Source organism: Copadichromis virginalis, linkage group LG12 (assembly GCF_057382275.1).
Source record: "Copadichromis virginalis isolate Kocher_CV1m ecotype Utaka linkage group LG12, C_Virginalis_male_GT1.1, whole genome shotgun sequence".
In the NCBI taxonomy this organism is placed as follows: domain Eukaryota; kingdom Metazoa; phylum Chordata; class Actinopteri; order Cichliformes; family Cichlidae; genus Copadichromis; species Copadichromis virginalis.
In genome coordinates, this window is record NC_140629.1 from 4,956,215 (window position 1) to 4,975,398 (window position 19,184).

A 19,184-nucleotide genomic window follows, 5' to 3' on the forward strand; every position below is an offset into this window, starting at 1 on the left:
GAGAAACAAAAATAAAGCAATTGGAAACTCTTTTCTCTTCACTACATTCCCCACCAGAGTCATCTCCACCGTTTACCAAACAGAGGACACTGATGACGAACCGCTGGAGAGTAACAGACTACAGCGCAGACGGCAGAGTTCTCATGTCGGTTCTCTGCCGTTTTCTGAAGACGTCGGCAAAGGGTGCTAAGAGGAAGACAACAGCATCCAGAGCCCGACTCCACTGAGGAAGCGCTTCAGGATTTAATATAAAGTGAAGCATGTCGAACACCAGTGGTAAGTAGTAAATGGTGTTTAAGGTTGTTTCTAAAATTCTGTCCTAAAATATAGAAAATTGTCGAGGTTTTAACTTTTATTCTTTCTTTTCTGCCTCTTGTTTCTAAAAGTCAGGAAAAAGAGTCACGCTGAGAAGAAACTCCACACAGAAGATTCTCCCTCATTAAAATGGTAAATATATTCATCTTGTTATGACGTTTGCTCACAATAACCAGGAGTGTTCCTGTTGTTCTGAAGTGATTCACTCTCATTTGGTGTTATTTGTTCCAAAGACAACTGAGAGTGTTCAGAGCAGCGTGAACGGCAGTGACCTGAGAGCAAGAGAGTCCTCATGCCTTTGTGGATCCCTCCAGGTACTCCGGCTTCTTCCCACAGTCCAGAGCGATGCAGTTAGGTTGAATGTGAGTGTGAATGGTTGTGTGTTTCTCTGTGTTAGACTGACCACCTGTCCAGGTTTTGCCCCTGCTTCTGACCCCATAACAGCTGGGACGGCTCCAACCTTGAACCAGATAAGCAGAAGAGATGGATGGATGGATGCACTGAAGGCCCTCTCACCAGCTTTCATTTATTAAATTTGTCTTTACTAAACAATTTCTGGTGTGTATTTGCATTGTTACTCAGACAGCAGCTCACATGTCCTCTTTCTGTTTGTGGTGGAAGATTCAGGCAAAAACATATTACATATATAGATTATGATATGACTCAGTTTCACATTAATTGCTATATGATAGTAATGAGGTCCAATTTAATAGTATTGCTAGTATCTAATGAAATGAATTGAACACATGTGATTTTGGGGTCCAGCAAAGTGAATAGTTTTCACTGTGGATAAAATACATGGAAAGGTTTAATGAGTCATATTTCACTACAAAGATGACGAGATTAAAGGTTCTCATAGATGTCGGTCAGAAGTTTTGCTCCATGCTGGATGTTAAATGTTGATCAATGTTTACACATATCTGCACATTTCTAACAGTTCATTTCACAGGTCATCAGTCTCCTGACTGCATATGCAGAGTTTTGTCATCATCATGAATTCTTGCTTTAGTTCCATTCAGTCACTCAACATCAGGTGTCTGCTTGTCCTGAGCTGTGAGAACTACAGTGAGTTCCTTTTCTTCTTTAGCTTAGTATTAATAAACCAGCTCGTAGCTGGGCACCTGCATCCCTGTCTATGGGACAGATCATTTCTGACCAATTGCATAACTGCCTGGTTTTACACAAAGAAATCACTTGTTGTCAGGAGTGATGAAAGTGTTGAAGCACTCAGTGTCACAGGAGACGTCATTCATGATGAGAACTGTGGATGACAAATCACATGATTGGATCCTAGTTCAAAGTACGCTTTCTTGAGTCCTACATGAACATAAGGTACAATTAAAATTAAAAAATTGGTTGAAATGAGTTTGGAAAATAATTGAGATTTTAAGTTGGAAAATATCTTTACTTCCTTTAGCATGCAGTTAGCAAAGGTGAAACTTTTCCACACGGGGATGGAGATTTTTTTTAAAGTTTGAAATAACTGGGATGCTGGCTGTCGTTTAATTTGTTTATTAAAAAAGTCAAGAATATTTTAGTGTTTAACGGTGAAAATAATGGACTGTTATTCATGTGTTTGGAAAGGAGAAATGGAAAGACTGAAAGTGGGGCCTGGTGTTGACTTACACTTATTCAAAGTGATGAAGTACCAACAGACACTAAACGTTACAGGCTGAAACACATCAACTGCTTTATTATTTCTAGTTTTAAATAAAGTGTAAGAGCAGTGTGCAACAACAAAGTGCCATAAAAATAGAAATAAAATTAAAATCCCTTCAATTAAACAGTCCCTAGTTAATGTTTTAAGTTCTAACTACTAAATATAATAAAAAATATATCAGAGAAATACTTCAGTATTGTAAATTCATAGACGTAGGTGAAACAAGGGAACAAGATGTATAAATTTGTTCTGAAAACTATGTAAACATGTCTAAACACTTTGGTAAAAATAAGAAGAACTACATTTGAAAATGAATGATTGGAATCCAGACTTTTGACTTTTTTGGTTTTCCTCAACACTCCGTCCTCTTAGCATTTTTGTTTTCAAGCTTTTCTAGAAGGAAAATCATTACATCACTGCAAGAAATCTGATGGCCAACTTTATTGTTAATACTAATTACTGCCAGTCCGCTCAGTCTTTCTTGTGCCGTGGAAGGTCTGTGGTAGTTTTTCTTATTGATCTTTTTTTGGAAAAGCTCAAAGTGCAGTGCACCTGTGTTGACCGGGACCTCCGGGTCAACATAGATGAACCAAAGATCAAAAAACAAACATCAAGAACAAAAGCTGCCATATCTGATGTCATATTATACTTAAACATTATGAAAACCCTTCAGTTTTTTTGCGGTTTATTGTACGGAAAAGAAGTCTGCCAGTGGAACAATTGAGAATTACTTGAGATTTTTTTTTTATTATCTCTGCCGCCCCAGGCATAAGCCCCCCAAAGCAATTAATTCTTTTTTTTAAAGTTCGTTTATTATTTTTTATTATTAATTGTTTATTGCACTGTGAAATATAAAATATATATTTCACATAAAAAAAACTATTTAAAAAAATTCTCCCCCCAAATCTCACAAACCTATTTTCAGTCTTTTAGTACGTTCTTTTAAATTAAATAATCAATTTTAAATAAGGCAATAAGGCAATGTAATACCTAAAGACGATATTTTTTAATGTGTTTTGCAATGCATTATAGTAAGTTTAAGTCGGAGAGGGGGAGGGGGTCCACTGCCAGGCTCCACTAAGAAAACAGCTGACAGGAAACACGACCACTTTCACCGGAAAGAAGGAGGAACTGCTTTTATTATCGCCTGAGAGCTGCTGTAATGGCGGTGTCTCGACGTTCATCGCAGCAGCAACAACAGCAAAATACTTTACAGTCTCCGCCGAGAAACGGCTCTCTTTCTGGCGCTCCTCCGGGCTCTCCGCCGATGGCTTTGCTGACCTCGGCCGTCGGACCTTCGGAGAATGAGAGGGAGTGCAGCGGAGGGATTGAAATGGCTTTGGCCTCCCCAGACCTACCAGCCCCGGCCTTAGCGAGCAGTGCGAGCTCCACCACGACAACCTCTGGCGGAGGTAGCAGCAGCGTTTCGAGCCCTGGCTCTGGAGCTGCCAGTCCCACCGACGGCAGCAGCGGCATCGGTGGGGCGTTCAGGGAGTTGTTCGAGGCCTGTCGTAATGGAGACGTATCCAGAGTAAAGAGACTTGTGGATTCGGTGAATGTAAACGCGAAGGACATGGCTGGTCGAAAATCAACCCCCCTTCATTTCGCTGCGGGTAACGAGCTAATGAAGTAGCAACAGCATCTTGTTATTAGCTAACATACTGCGGGCGGCTAGCTAGATAATGTGTTTTGCTTGACTTGTTTAGTGCTAGCGCTAACATTTTATTTACATTTATCTTTCTTATATATTCCTTAAAATGTAACTATAATTTTAAGCTGTCGTTTTATAACTGTTTTATAAGCTGTGCCGCTAATAACATTTAGCTAGGAAACGCAAACCGTCGTATCTTTTAGTTAGGATAACCGTACGTTAGCATGAACTGCAACAAAAACTAACAGTATGCTACTACGTGTATGTTGTTTGCTAAGTTCCCAAGCCCTAAATTAAATAAAACACCTCTGCAATTATTATAGGTAAGAAGTTTGTGTATCTATACGGATGCTTAATCGTATAAAGAGTATTTATATTTTAATATAGTTATAAAGTGTTGTTTTTGTTGGGATATTTCCTGTGAATGGCTAAAAGCTATTAATGTTAGCAGGATACTTATGCAAAACGCTTAATGTAATATAGATGGAAAAACTCAACGCACGTGCTTCTTTCAGGCTTTGGTAGAAAAGATGTTGTGGAGCACCTTCTGCAGACTGGGGCCAATGTTCACGCTAGGGATGATGGAGGTCTCATCCCCCTGCATAATGCCTGCTCTTTTGGACACGCAGAAGTCGTCAGCCTCCTCTTGTGTCAAGGCGCAGATCCAAATGCCAGAGACAACTGGAACTACACTCCGTTACATGAGGCTGCCATCAAGGGAAAGATAGATGTGTGCATTGGTAAGGATGCTAGCCGTTTATATCTACGGTTAGGCAAATATGGAATTGTGTATGTGTGGGAGTGAAAAACTTAATAAATATGTGTGTGAGACAGAGGAAAAACAGCCAGAGCAGGCTGAAAACATTACTTACACTGGGGTGACACACAAACAAATGCCTTAGTGTTTTTTTTTTCCCCTATCAAATTTCTATAGCCTATATAACCTTTTTATTTGTTAATTTACATAAACATTTGCTTATGCAGGGATGGCTGCCATGTAGAAGTACATCTTGTGGACTCATTTCAAGAGTAAAGAAACAGTTTGAACTAGGGCGATATGGCCAAAAATATTTATCACGATATATATTTGAAAATTTGCGATAACGATATAACTGACGATATAATTGATGCGAGACAAAATACAACTCCACAACATTACTAGCGCAAAAAGACAACCTTCCATTTATTTTCACTTAAACAAGAAGCTGGTTTTTATGTACATTAAAGCTTTATAAAAATGTAACAGTGCAAATGCAAATTCCTTGCTGAAAGTTTAACCAAAAGGCATTTCCAGTAGAAATGGGCTGACATATCCTGAGCATAACCATGTATAATATCCACTGAAGTTAAAAAGAGGTGCTTTGCAACATTAAACTGCAGTGTGCAGTACGTATTTTTCGGACCATAAGGTGCACGGGATTATAAGGCACATTAAGCGAAACAAAGCAGTCAGATAAATCAAACTTTATTAAACTCATTCTTGCTTCCTCCACTTCTGTACCATTGATTTATTAATGTTGAATTCTCTGGCAGCTGCTCTATTCCCATGTTGCAGTATATTAATGACTAACCTCGTATTGTGGATGGATTATCTCAGTTGTTCTCCTGACTGAAGTTTGGTCCGTTTACAGCATCCTGCCATGCGATTGCATTTGTCTCCAACTATCAGGAACCTTAACGTTAACTTTTATAAGTGTAAAAGTGTTAGTGTTCGTCCTCCAGCTTCACTGTTTATGCTAACATAGCTGTGTCGCTAGCGATCACGTAGCACATCATTATATACCAGCTAGCCCAACTTCAGTAACCCTACAAACGTCACTGCTGTTTAGTTTCCGGTCTTCATTTATGTTGGAAGTGATAGCAGAGCTGTACGTTTGAATTTTTCAGAAATCTCTCAGTCAGAACATGCAATATCATGCTTAGGCAACTAGCGAAACTAGCGAGCTAACTTCCGCTAGCTTCCTGCTAACTTCTAACTCCGTTAAATGTAATAAATTTTGTTTTCATGGATGCCTGGAAGTTAGACTTCATAGTTACACCTGGTAAAGCAGCAATGCTGGTCGTTTTATTAAAGATGAAAGAATTTAGACAGTTTTTAACTCTAAGTGATGCTGCAGTGTTCTTTGACCTGAAGATTACGGAGTTTGGGACCCAGATTACTCCCAGATTTAAGCATCTTAGTCCGACAATAACGACGGCCGCTTGCATGTTCTGCAAAAAAGGTGCTTTGTCATGTATCTGACGGACAAACACCAAACCAGTTCCACATCACTGAAGTTGCACCATTTTTACAAACCAATTCTGGTTCATCTGTTTCGCTCAACAATCGGCCATGTGCGTATGAAAACAAGGGCACTGCGCATGCGCGTTTTACTCATATTCTATCGCGATATTTCATTTTCCTATCGTTGCCTAACATTATACTGGTATTACCGTGAACGATATAATATGGCCCAGCCCTAGTTTGAACTGGCATTATGAGCCATCCTAAGCCTCAGTCTTTGACTCATACGGATTATTTGTATAAATAAAATGTGCCTGTGTGGAAATAACTGAGGTTCTACTTGATAAATCAGCCGGGTTCATTCTCAGCACTTAACTTGCCAAACAAACAGAGACTGTAATTGCCCATGGAAAGTTATATCCACTGCAAACATTTATGTGAAGTGTTTTGCATGCCAGGCTCTAATCTAAGCGCTCATTTTCATCCAGATGAATACAAGACTGATGTCATTCTAGTTCTTTGAGTGTATGTGCAAACGTCTGATGAGCTGGAGCATTCATTGTGCGAGGTGGCGTTCTCCCCTGGGGCTCTTTAAAATATAGAGGTGGTGCCAGCTTGAACACTGTTTTCAACTTTGTGTCTTTTATTATTATCTATGCTGTTTAACCAGCCTTCCTCTTTATTAATATGCACAGCATTCTGAGTAACACAAAAAAGGAACGTTAAAATGCAAGTTTTTGTTTATTTCATCTTATCTTTTGCAGTGTTACTGCAACACGGAGCTGATCCTAACATCCGCAACACCGATGGCAAGTCTGCTCTGGATCTGGCTGACCCTTCAGCTAAGGCGGTTCTCACTGGTCAGTCTCGGTTAATGTGCCAAACAAACATAAGCAATAAATGCTATGTAAAGTTAAGTCACATGCCAATATTTATGTATAAGTGTTTCACACGTTTCTCTAATCTGAGAGTTTTTCTTGTTCCAGGTGAATACAAGAAGGATGAACTTTTGGAAGCAGCAAGGTGAGTGTGTCAATAGTTGATGACATGAAGTTCTTGGGTAAACTGCAGTTATAGAAACGATGCTGGTGTGTCCTGTGATTCTGTAAGCACATTTAAGAGTTAAAACATATGAAGGAGGAGAAAAATGATTGCATGTGATATCCTTTTAATCTGACTTTAATTGACCTCGTCTTAGTTGCTAGTTTCCATCAATTTATTTTGATTTAACAACATCTGAGTCTTTTCAACCATCTAATTACAGGAGTGGAAATGAAGAAAAACTGATGGCACTGCTGACTCCATTAAATGTCAACTGTCACGCCAGCGATGGTCGCAAGGTAAATGAGCCACAAGTAGCACATTACACCAAATACATACATACACGTTTACTAGTGTTTCCAAAACTTCAGATTTTGAGGGGGAAAATGCACGTTGTGTTTTTTTTTGTTCGTTTGTTTTTTAATTCAGTCAGCATGTGTTTAAAGGAGTCTGAATTAGTTTGAATGGTGTTTCTATAGAGGATTTATGTTGGGGCCATCTTAATTTGGAAATACCTGTTTTAGACATTTCTTATTCTCTAATCATGCATGCGTGACTCTCATGAGACCATCCACAATCCATTTGCTGCTGTGAAATCATCCTCATTTTAACAGCATCAGTTTTCTTCAACTTGGCTTTTAATTGTCCAGCCTTTTTCAAGGAAACCACTAAAAGCACTATTTCAACCCAGTTTATCAGGCTAGTTGATTCTGTATACATTCTCTTGAAGCTAAAGTAGACATAAATTTACACGAAAAACCCCCAAAACTATATTTTTCCAGCATGTTTGGTCAGTTGTGAAATCTATTTTCTGTGGAAGCACATCTGGTCAGATCAAAGAACTAGGCTTAATGTATTCTGCACAGTTTATTTCTGTGTCATTTTCAGTTCTTAGTCTTTGTTAGTGGGACGTGATTACACTGTAAGCAGTGTTTAGATCACCATGCAGGTTTCCTCCTGTTAATTTTGTTTGTTTTGTTTTTTGTCTTCCTCTTTGTGGTTGAGGGAACTACATGTGTAATGGTACAAACACAGCTGGCACTCCTCTTTTAGACTTTACACACTGTTTATCATGGCTGATTTAGGTGAGGGATCTTGTTTCCATTGCATCCCTATGAACAGGAGCATTTACTCCTACTGTTTGTGTGTGTGTGTTTCTTTTTTCTTTTCTTTGGGAGGGGGGGTGGGGTTGGTCCCTCATGCATTATTTTCAAATTATTGAATGATTAGCTTTCTTATCCTGAATAAATGTGTTTATTTCTCTAACCAGCTTAAAACAAAACATAACTACTACCTTCATTATTCCATGAAAACTCATTGTTGCTAACAGTTTTTCAGCACATGTCATTCACTTCTAACCGTATTTTTTTCCATCAGAAATTAAAGTGTTACCTCTTTGCAGTAGAATTGATGTTTGCATGATCTAGGTCTGTAAGCCACTTTGGAGATGTGGTCTGGAATTTAAGCAGACCTAAGAAGAGGAGGAGCAGTCTCCACTGCATCCTCCAGCTACTTACCCTCTCTGGCCCCGTGTCACATTTAATCTCACACCGTCTTTGACGGATCAAACAGTGGTTATTGTCTTACTGCGCTTTATGTTTCACTGACTTTAAGGGAGAGAGAGAAATTGCTGTGAAAAGACACTGTCATTTTGTAATTTTTGTTTCATTTTGTTTTCCGTGTGACTCTGGCAACATTTGTCGATCAGTCAACATCACAAAAAATGCTGGTAAGTTGACCTTGATAACGGCCACTTAATTGATGCACTGTTGTGATCTTTTTTGTTTGTTTTTGTTTTTATTCTTTTATTTTTAATCCATCGTTTTTATTTGACCAATAAGCTGGCTGTCACTTGTTAATTGCACATCATGGACCTGGGTGTACGGGTCACTCATTTATCCTACCCTGATGCTCCTCTGTTGTGTGTGCGTGAATGTGATTGAGCGACTGAACTGGGTTGGTGTCATGGTGACGACTCATCTTTTTGGATTTGGAGAGGAGCACAAAATGCCCACTGCCTGCCTACTTCAGCGTCTGTCCTCTCTCCTCTGCACACTCACCCACACTTCTCCAGCTTTCGATCACTTGCACATAAATCAGTGTCTGATTTATCTTTTCATTAATTTTGTTTTTGATGATGGTGATAATTCATGCATGCCTGAAGGCCTGCCCCTCTGCACTTTGTTTGTCAATCGAATCTTGAATTTGTGTCATTGTAACTTGTGTATACTTCACATGTCCTTGTTGGATTAGTTGGTATGCAGTAATGAATGGTCTAAACTTAACCTGCCATTCTAGTGCTATGCTCTTCCCTCCATGTTGATTGCTTCTAAATTGCCTGTGTCATCCCAAACTGAATGAAGCCTCCATGATTCAACTCTCATTATTCAGAGCTGTTTTTTGTTTTTTTTCACTGTCACTTAATAGTCTTACATTTCTGCATTTTTATATTAACATCACTGCATGGATTGAAATGAAACAATGTCCCTTCTTTTCATTGTGAGCTTGACCTGAGCCAGATTTTTGAACAGTGAACAAATGCAATTGAAATGGGATTTGCAGCTTTGCTTATACTAATTCTCATTTTTCTTGGCTGAAATTAGGCTATTTGATTTTTTGTTTTTTCTCAGCCTGCTTATTGTAGCTTCACTGCATCCTATTATGGTTGGGATTCAATATAATTTTATTTACTCAATAGCTAGTATTGAATGATTGTTTTTATACACAGGTAATTGAAAAATTAATAGAAATTAAAATTGGAAGCATTTTTGTATGTCTCTATTGTTTTTTTTCTTTTTATTTATTTGTCAATTATTTTATAACTGGAATTGGAAAGTAAGTCAGATATTGTATCCTAACCATAATTCACAAGCAGCCTTTTGGACTTTACTACTCCTCAGCTTACTGCATCAAACCTATTTTCGAAGTACTAAGACCTAAAAGATTTATTTTTTTGTGATCTTATCAATTGGAAATCGAGTTGGATGACTAGTGAGGTTAAAGTTGCTCGTCGTCGCTCAGGTCAGACATAGTAACAACAGCAACTGAATTTTGTTGTTGAATTTTCCCCACAAACTCATTGACTCTGCATCACGATGTCCGCCATTCATCTGCAACTCACCGAGCATAGCCTGCTCTAGCACAATTGCTTTTGGCCTTAATCAGCCGCTCGCTCATGTGGCCATCAAAGGCAGTATGCACCGACCCGGCCCACGAACGATGTTAACAGGCTTTCTTTCTCTTGCAGTCTACACCGCTGCACCTGGCTGCTGGGTACAACCGGGTCCGCATCGTTCAGCTCCTCCTTCAGCATGGGGCTGATGTTCACGCCAAGGACAAAGGGTGAGGCTTTTTTTTCTCTTCTCTCTTTTGTCCTTTTAAGTATAAGTCACGACACTAACCAGAGTGTGTTGTCCGGCAGTGGTCTGGTTCCTCTTCACAACGCCTGCTCCTACGGTCACTACGAGGTCACCGAGCTTCTGCTTAAAGTAAGACACGATTTCTTATTTGATGAGCTTGTGCTTTTAGGACTCTGGGTTGGTTGAAATGTTATTGAGCAATGAATAAGTGTAACTCGTTTCGCTTTGTAAAATCATGTCATGAGTTATAACTAGGAAATAACGTAGTGCTAGGAATTGTAATCAGACACTAATTACATTTTGTTATGTCAGATACTGATGTGATGAAACAAATGTTTCTTCCTTCTCCTGTACACGTTTTGTGCTGTTTCTCTCTGCAGCATGGAGCCTGTGTGAATGCCATGGACCTGTGGCAGTTCACTCCCCTCCACGAGGCAGCATCCAAGAACCGAGTGGAGGTTTGTTCCTTGCTGCTAAGCCACGGGGCTGACCCCACCCTCCTAAACTGCCACAGCAAGAGTGCTGTGGACATGGCTCCGACTCCAGAGCTGAAAGAAAGGCTTACCTGTGAGTTCTCGCTAAGCCACCTAAAAGGCTTCATCAGCAGGCATTTTTTTCCACAAAGATTAGCTTTCATGTACTTAGAAACCCAAATCATTAGACCATACCTAATTTGTCATTTCCACATCTCTTTTTAGATGAGTTCAAAGGTCACTCATTGCTGCAGGCAGCCAGGGAGGCGGACGTGGCCAAAGTGAAGAAGACGCTGGCTCTGGAAATTATCAGCTTCAAACATCCTCAGACCAACGAAACAGCTCTGGTCAGAATCAAGTCTATGGAGCTTGCCAGTAGTTTCTCTTAACATGCCTGTCTCTCTCTCTCTCATTGTGCTACCAGCAGTTCTTTGCATAATTCTGCATAATGAAGATGAAGCTCGGCACTAATATAATGTTAATGTGTATTTCAGCACTGTGCTGTGGCTTCACCCCACCCTAAGAGAAAGCAGGTGACCGAGTTGTTGCTGCGTAAAGGTGCCAACATCAATGAGAAGAACAAAGAGTAAGTTAACAACAAAAAGTTTTTAGATTGTATTTTTAAAAGTAAGAAGCAAATAAACTAGGAGTTCATCTTAAAGGTAATGAATGTAGCTGATATAATAATAATAATTATAATAAGCATTTTATTCCAAATTAAGCAACTTAATCTCTGTGGTCTAAGATGTGACAACATAATTGCAAAAAAATGTGTTGCAAGTAAAAACACATTAAAGTGCCGCAAAGACGTGAGACCGTGATGTAAAACATTTTAAAAAAACGAAAAGCTGCTGATTCAGCACTAAAGAGTGATAATGGTGACATGTTCTCATCTGTGACGTCTTTTAGCTTCATGACCCCGTTGCACGTCGCTGCCGAGAGAGCTCACAATGATATCCTTGAGGTGCTGCAGAAACATGGAGCAAAGGTGTGCTTTTGCATTTCCTTTTTGAAAAAATGTGGTCTTTGGGAGAGTTGTTGGTATGAAACTTAGAAACCTCTTTCGTTCTGACTCCAGGTCAATGCTGTGGACACTCTGGGTCAGACAGCTCTTCATAGAGCGGCGCTGGCTGGTCACATCCAGACCTGCAAGCTGCTGCTGAGTTACGGGGCCGACCCCTCCATTGTGTCTCTGCAGGGCTTCACCGCTGCTCAGATGGGCAACGAAGCTGTGCAACAGATCCTCAACGGTGATTACCGCACTTCTAACTTTCAAGAAAATGGAAAAAACACTATTTTTCTTGATCATCACATGGTGTATGTGAGTCCTTCTTTGACAGCTTTTTTTTTTTTTTCTTTCTCTTTTCCAGAAAATGTTCCCACACGTAACTCTGACGTGGACTACAGGTTTCTGGAGGCGGCCAAAGCAGGAGATCTGGATACAGTGCAAGTAAGTTCACTGATTCTTCTGCCTGATCATTCATGATGAGTTTCACAGAGACTTATTACTGTGATAAAATCTTTATTGTACACTTGTAAAATTTGTAGCACATCAGTTCCACATGCTCACTAGTAGCAGTGATATAAAATGTAATGTCTTGTAAACTTGGCTAATTAGAAAATGTACGTTTGGCAGCAACTTTGCACCCCCCAGAACGTAAACTGTCGGGACTTGGAGGGGCGCCACTCCACTCCTCTGCACTTTGCGGCCGGTTACAATCGAGTGGCTGTTGTTGAATACCTGCTACACCATGGAGCTGACGTTCACGCCAAAGACAAGGGGTGAGTTCTTAAACTACCATCTTACAGTCTGTTAGTTCACTAAAAATGTCATAAAAGACATCAGAAGTTATCATGTTTAAAGCCTTTTAAGCCGTAATTATCAGTACTTTAAACACATTTTCTTCCCTCTTAAATGTGATCTTTTTTTCTGCCGGTTTTCCTCCTTCAGTGGTCTTGTTCCCCTCCACAATGCGTGCTCCTATGGTCACTATGAAGTGGCCGAGTTGCTGGTCAGACATGGAGCTTCAGTGAACGTGGCCGACCTTTGGAAGTTCACCCCTCTTCACGAAGCTGCGGCCAAAGGAAAATATGAAATCTGCAAACTGCTACTCAAAGTAAGCGCCCACCCTCATGATTCTGACAGGAAAACGAATCACTTTGGCCTGGAAAGTCACTCAGTGTCATGTGCAACAAATATTTTTATAAAATCGATCAACTAAACCTTTCTGTTCAGCATGGAGCCGACCCAAGCAAGAAGAACCGTGATGGCAACATGCCGCTGGACATGGTGAAAGATGGGGACACGGACATCCAGGACCTGCTGAGGGGCGATGCCGCCCTGCTGGATGCTGCCAAGAAGGGCTGCCTGGCCCGGGTCCAGAAGCTCTGCTCCCCGGAGAATATCAACTGCAGAGACACACAGGGGCGCAACTCCACACCGCTTCACCTCGCAGGTACAAGCTCTTCTGATGTGTTTGTATACTTTTGTACTGAGTAAAAATACTAACTCACACACTGTTTGACATAAAAACTTGGAACATAATATGTCCTGTTTTTCTGGCTGTTGGTCTTATGTGTTTTGTATTTACACAGTATTTCCTTTGCATTTTATTCATGTCGAGCTGTAAAAAGAGTGGAGCTCAATGAGACTCATCTAATTAAATATGCATTAAAAAAGACTTTTCGAAGTGTGTTCATATGAAGGAAGTTGCACTGACTCTTTTTTTTTTTTTTTTTTTTTTTCTTCTTCTCTCAGCTGGCTACAACAACCTTGAAGTGGCGGAGTATCTATTAGAACACGGGGCCGACGTCAACGCACAGGACAAAGGAGGCCTTATCCCTCTTCATAATGCTGCCTCTTACGGGGTCAGTCTCAGCTACATAAACAGAAACATTTTTGTGGGTTTTGTAGCTGTAGATACATGAAAAGTGTAAACATTTTAGATGAAAAGATACTTGAGCTGATGACCTTGCCATCAGCTCTTGAAAACTCTGTGTCAGTAACTGTGTTATTTTATTTAACTTGAAGTTCAGGGTTTAACTTGTGATCTGTTCCCTCTCTTCCTCGCAGCATGTGGATATTGCAGCCCTTCTGATCAAATACAACACGTGTGTGAATGCCACAGACAAATGGGCGTTCACACCCCTCCATGAAGCAGCTCAGAAGGGTCGCACACAGCTCTGTGCGTTGCTGCTGGCTCATGGAGCCGACCCCACCATGAAGAACCAGGAGGGGCAGACTGCTCTGGATCTGGCTACGGTAATGGCTCCTGTCTGAAAGAATAACTGTGATACTAAACGCACCATAAAATGAAATTCTGTACTTCAATATGTTTGCTCGTTGAAAGGCTCAGGCTGTTTCCTTTGCTGAATTTTTTTAACTTGTATATTCCTGCAGGCTGATGACATCCGAGCCCTGCTGATGGATGCCATGCCACCGGATGCCCTGCCCAGCTGCTTTAAGCCTCAGGCCACAGTGGTCAGCGCCTCTGTCATCTCCCCTGCCTCCACGCCTTCTTGTCTCTCAGCTGCCAGCAGCATAGACAACCTTGCCGGGCCCCTCACTGAGCTGGCTGCTGCCGCTGCTACAGGGTCCTCCGGGGTGGCAGATGGAGCCACTGGCACTGACCGCAAGGAAGGGGAAAGTAAGTTTGTTGCGGTCCTTATATCAAACACTGCTCAGTTTATAAAATCTTGTTAAGCAGACAAATTGGACATAAAAGAGATTGGGGAGCTTGTGTTACAATTATTTGTTTTATTAAATCTTCTGGGTTTTTTGTTTTGTTGTTTTATTTTTTTTCATAGTGGCAATGCTGGACATGAACATAAGTCAATTCCTGAAGAGTCTGGGCCTGGAGCACCTCAGGGACATCTTTGAGAGAGAGCAGGTCATAATGGCTTTTTCTAGCAAGCACACCTTTTACGCTGGACCTGTAACCCGCTGGTTATACGTTTGACCAAAATTAAATTATTAAAGGTCTCAATTTGTTGTGGGGTTCTTTTTTTCTCAGATCACACTGGATGTGCTGGCTGACATGGGCCATGAGGAGCTGAAGGAGATCGGGATTAATGCATATGGCCACCGACACAAGCTCATCAAGGGAGTTGAGAGGCTGCTGGGTGGCCAACAAGGTGAGGTGTAACCCAGTGGCTTTTGGGGGGATTTTTTTTGGTACTACTTTAATAGAGAGTGTGCATCTTTACACTTTGAATCTTGATCACTTCTCAGGTGGCAACCCATACCTGACATTCCACTGTGCCAGCCAGGGAACCATTCTTATAGACCTCGCCCCAGAAGACAAGGAGTACCAGTCAGTGGAGGAGGAGGTGAGCTGAGAAGCTGCATTTACCCAAAAATAGTGTCTCTTTTTTAATGCAGCTGTTCTAAATACCTGGTAAATTATTATGTAGCGATAGCTGGACAGAGTGCCTTATAACAAATCTTGTTGTTCATGTGTGTCACACAGATGCAGAGCACCATCAGAGAGCACAGAGATGGAGGCAATGCTGGTGGTGTCTTCAGCAGATACAACATCATTAAGGTCTGAATGCTGACTCTTTACTTGACTGTTTTGATTATCAGCAAAATACTGACCAAGTGCTGGCTATTTTTTAAAATCTTTATTTAGTATATTTTTGGGGTTACAAACCTCAATATTACAGCAGTTTGGGAGGAGTCATTAGTTTATGGTGTAAAACAAACACAACTCCCTGCATCCTGTTTGAAATGTACCCTACTGTATCACACAGATTCAAAAGGTGGTAAACAAGAAGCTGAGGGAACGTTACACCCACAGGCAGAAGGAGATCGCAGATGAGAACCACAACCATCACAATGAGCGGATGTTGTTTCACGGTAACCACGCCCACTGTCACACCATCTATGTGCTCTGTGTGTCTGCAGCAGACATAACAGAAAACCTGACTACTGTGTAACTTCATCCTGCCACAATTTCTTACAGGCTCCCCGTTTATCAATGCCATCATTCACAAAGGCTTTGATGAGCGTCACGCCTACATAGGAGGGATGTTTGGAGCAGGTATCTATTTTGCAGAGAACTCCTCAAAAAGCAATCAATACGTCTACGGCATCGGTGGAGGCACTGGCTGCCCAACACACAAAGACCGATCCTGCTACCTGTGCCACAGGTAACTTTTGGCTGTCACCCATTAAACTGCAGCACAAAGATGTTGTAGCAAAGTTTTGTTCCTGTACTCAGTTCATATGTTGTGACTTCTCAGGCAAATGCTTTTCTGCCGAGTGACTTTGGGGAAGTCGTTCCTACAGTTCAGTGCCATGAAGATGGCTCACGCTCCCCCAGGACATCATTCAGTAATCGGGCGGCCCAGCGTTAACGGCCTAGCTTACGCCGAGTACGTCATCTACAGAGGAGAGCAGGTAATTAAGAACTCGGGCCATAGCGTTAGCAAAAAGCAACACGTGCTGTGTAATATTGGCTGACACCCTGCTTTGTTTTCTTTAGGCCTACCCAGAGTACCTCATCACCTACCAGATCCTTAAGCCTGAGAGCGCAGCGCAGTCTGCAGCAGGAGCCGAGCAGAAGTCGTAGTTACTTCATGTTACACAAACTCACACAAAGACTCGATGCTTGCTTCTTTTTCCCCCCATTTGTATTGCAAATGCCTAAACACCGTTTTTATTTACCAAACACATTTCCAGTTTTCTGTCCAGTAGAGCCCATGGTGACCAGTGCTTCATGAGCAGATATGCTGTAATACTCCTCATGGTGATTTTCTTTTAGTTTTTTTCCTTTTTTCTGTTTTGGACTCGGCTGCATGATTTTACAGAAGCATGTAAAGCCCAATAGCGTGTGTGGGTTAGTTTTTTGTTTTCAATATGTCTCCCCTCCTCACCAGTGAGAAGGATGCCTGTAGAGACTTTGAAGTTTCAGCATTAACAGTTTGCCACTCTCTGTCGCCTCATACCTTGTGACTGTGGAGAATCAGCAGCAGCCGCCTTCGCCTCACCTCTACTCACACTTGCTGTCGAAACCTGAAACCTGTGGACTACTACAACCCTGTCGTGTTTGGGGTTCAAGACTGTATAGAATGGTCTGTGGTTAACTGTGACTTTAATGCTAACCTATAACACTACCATACATGTAACAGGTTGTCATTGCTATACTGTAATGCTGACGTTCCAAACTTTGAACCCGAGAACACTACAAAGACTGAACTGCAATGTTTAACGGTGGCTTTATTTAGGGTTGGGCACGATTGGTTGAGAAAGGGCGTCACAGAGTTTGGGACTGTTTGGGATATTACAGTACTGATTTGCTGGTCAGTGCAAGGCATCATAACTACGCAGCTAAATGTGTTTGTGTTTCCTTACAAGTGGACATCCTACAGCCAGTGAGCTCAAAGCACCCTTTCTGTCGCCATGGTTTTACTCACAGACATCACACCCATATGGATTTGCACTTTTACGTAGAAAACTATTTAAGTTATTTTGAAATTTAACTTGCAAGTTTGCGGAGGAAAAATATTTGTACAGGTTGTGTAAATGTTTGTGTATAACTGTTGCTGTTTAACAATTTTTTTTGAGTTAAACTGTAAATGACATCTGTATTTTTCCTTTAATGCCTTCTGATTCTCCTATACCGTTTTTGTTTTTTGTTTTTTTAATAAATGTCCCATTAACAGCTCCTTGTGTTTTGAGCGTCTGATTTATTATCCATTTCTTTTATGATATGTAAAGTCGAAGGTTAGGGATTTAATGTAGCTTGATGCGCAACTATACCAGTATGATTGAAATTGCAGTCAAATAACTGGCATCTAAGATAAGATAAGATAACCTTTATTAGTCCCACACGTGGGAAATTTGTTTTGTCACAGCAGGAAGTGGACAGTGCAAAAGTTATGACGCAAAAATTAGAATACAATAAGAATAAATACAGTACACAACTGTACAGAATAGAATAAAATAATATACTATATACAGTAGAATAAAATAGAATAAAAATATACAATAAGATAAAAATAGAATACAAATACTATATACAACTGAGTAAAAATACGATGCCAGAAAAGATTATTGCACTTAGTGTTATTGCACATGTGTGGATGTGTGTGTTTGTTCAGTTAAAGTCTTTGTTGTGGAGTCTGACAGCAGTGGGGAGGAAAGACCTGCGAAATCTCTCCGTCCCACACCGTGGGTGCCGCAGTCTCCCACTGAAGGAGCTGCTCAGTGCTGTCACAGTCTGCTGCATGGGGTGGGAGACGTTGTCCAACAGGGATGACAGCTTAGCCGCCATTCTCCTGTCACTCACCACCTCCACTGGGTCCAGAGGGCATCCTAGAACAGAGCTGGCCCTTCGGATCACCCTGTTCAGTCTCTTCCTGTCCCCAGCAGAGATGCTGCCGCCCCAGCAGACCACACCATAAAAGATAGCAGAAGCCACCACAGAGTCATAGAAGGTCTTCAGGAGTGGGCCCTCCACCCCAAACGACCTGAGTCTCCACAGCAGGTACAACCTGCTCTGCCCTTTCCTGTAGAGGGCGTCTGAGTTATGAGTCCAGTCCAGTCTGTTGTTCAGATGAACACCAAGGTACCTGTAGCTGTCCACAGCCTCAATGTCCATACCCTGGATGTTCAGTGGTTGCAGTGGAGAATGCTTGTGCCTGCGGAAGTCTACCACCAGCTCCTTGGTTTTACTGGCGTTGATCTGGAGGTAGTTCAGCTGGCACCAGTCCACAAAGTCTTGAGTCAGTCCTCTGTACTCCTTGTCGTCCCCATCAGTGATGAGGCCGACTATTGCAGAGTCATCAGAGAACTTCTGCAGGAAGCACTGGGTGGAATTGTGGGAGAAGTCTGCAGTGTAGATGGTGAAGAGGAACGGAGCCAGAACCGTTCCCTGTGGGGCCCCCGTACTGCAGACGACCCTGTCCGACACACAGCCCTGAGTCCTCACATACTGTGGTCGGTCGGTGAGGTAGTCCAAAATCCAGGTAGTGAGGTGATGGTCCACTCCAGAGTTCTCCAGCTTGTCCTTCAGAACCGAGGGAAGAATAGTGTTGAAGGCACTGGAGAAATCAAAGAACATGATTCTCACAGTGCTTCCAGCGGTCTCCAGGTGAGCGAGGGAACGATGTAGGAGGTGAATGACGGCATCATCCGCTCCAATGCCAGGCTGGTAGGCAAACTGAAGTGGGTCCAGTGATGAGCTTGTTAGGCGCCGAAGCTGAGCCAGGACCAACCGCTCCAGGGTCTTCATCAGGTGGGATGTCAGAGCCACCGGCCTGTAGCTGTTGAGGTCCTTGGGGCGTGAAGTCTTTGGCACTGGTTCAACACAGGAGGTTTTCCAGAGCTGTGGGACTCTTCCCAACCTCAGGCTCAGGTTGAAGAGGTGCTCCATCACCCCACACAGTTGGTCCGCGCAGGACCTGACCTCGAGCTGATGCCATCTGGACCCGCTGCCTTCTTGCCATTAATCCTCCT

At 41.8% G+C, this 19,184-nt stretch overlaps 1 protein-coding gene and 1 long non-coding RNA gene across 3 annotated transcripts; both read left to right on the top strand.

Moving 5' to 3' along the window:
• Positions 1 to 366: 366 nt before the first annotated feature.
• On the top strand, positions 367 to 903 carry LOC146696332 (uncharacterized). The gene is made up of 3 exons (XR_014923228.1): positions 367 to 447; positions 549 to 629; positions 713 to 903. It is a non-coding gene; the product is annotated as an uncharacterized LOC146696332 (long non-coding RNA).
• A 2,234-nt stretch (positions 904 to 3,137) lies between these two features.
• LOC146696333 (poly [ADP-ribose] polymerase tankyrase-1) lies at positions 3,138 to 17,391 on the top strand. Of its 2 annotated transcripts, XM_085474438.1 has the most exons (28): positions 3,138 to 3,588; positions 4,142 to 4,366; positions 6,615 to 6,710; positions 6,837 to 6,873; positions 7,115 to 7,190; positions 8,600 to 8,620; positions 10,139 to 10,233; positions 10,313 to 10,379; positions 10,631 to 10,817; positions 10,949 to 11,070; positions 11,218 to 11,309; positions 11,633 to 11,711; positions 11,802 to 11,973; positions 12,094 to 12,173; positions 12,360 to 12,505; positions 12,675 to 12,840; positions 12,960 to 13,179; positions 13,482 to 13,591; positions 13,797 to 13,985; positions 14,124 to 14,370; positions 14,531 to 14,613; positions 14,737 to 14,857; positions 14,955 to 15,052; positions 15,193 to 15,267; positions 15,476 to 15,581; positions 15,688 to 15,874; positions 15,968 to 16,124; positions 16,210 to 17,391. In XM_085474438.1, exons 1-28 carry the CDS (start codon positions 3,138 to 3,140, stop codon positions 16,294 to 16,296), a joined length of 3,792 nt encoding a protein of 1,263 aa, XP_085330564.1. In that variant the 3' UTR covers positions 16,297 to 17,391. The 2 variants fall into 2 exon arrangements, with proteins under 2 accessions (XP_085330564.1, XP_085330565.1); XM_085474439.1 differs by lacking the exon at positions 8,600 to 8,620.
• The last annotated feature ends 1,793 nt before the right edge of the window (positions 17,392 to 19,184 follow it).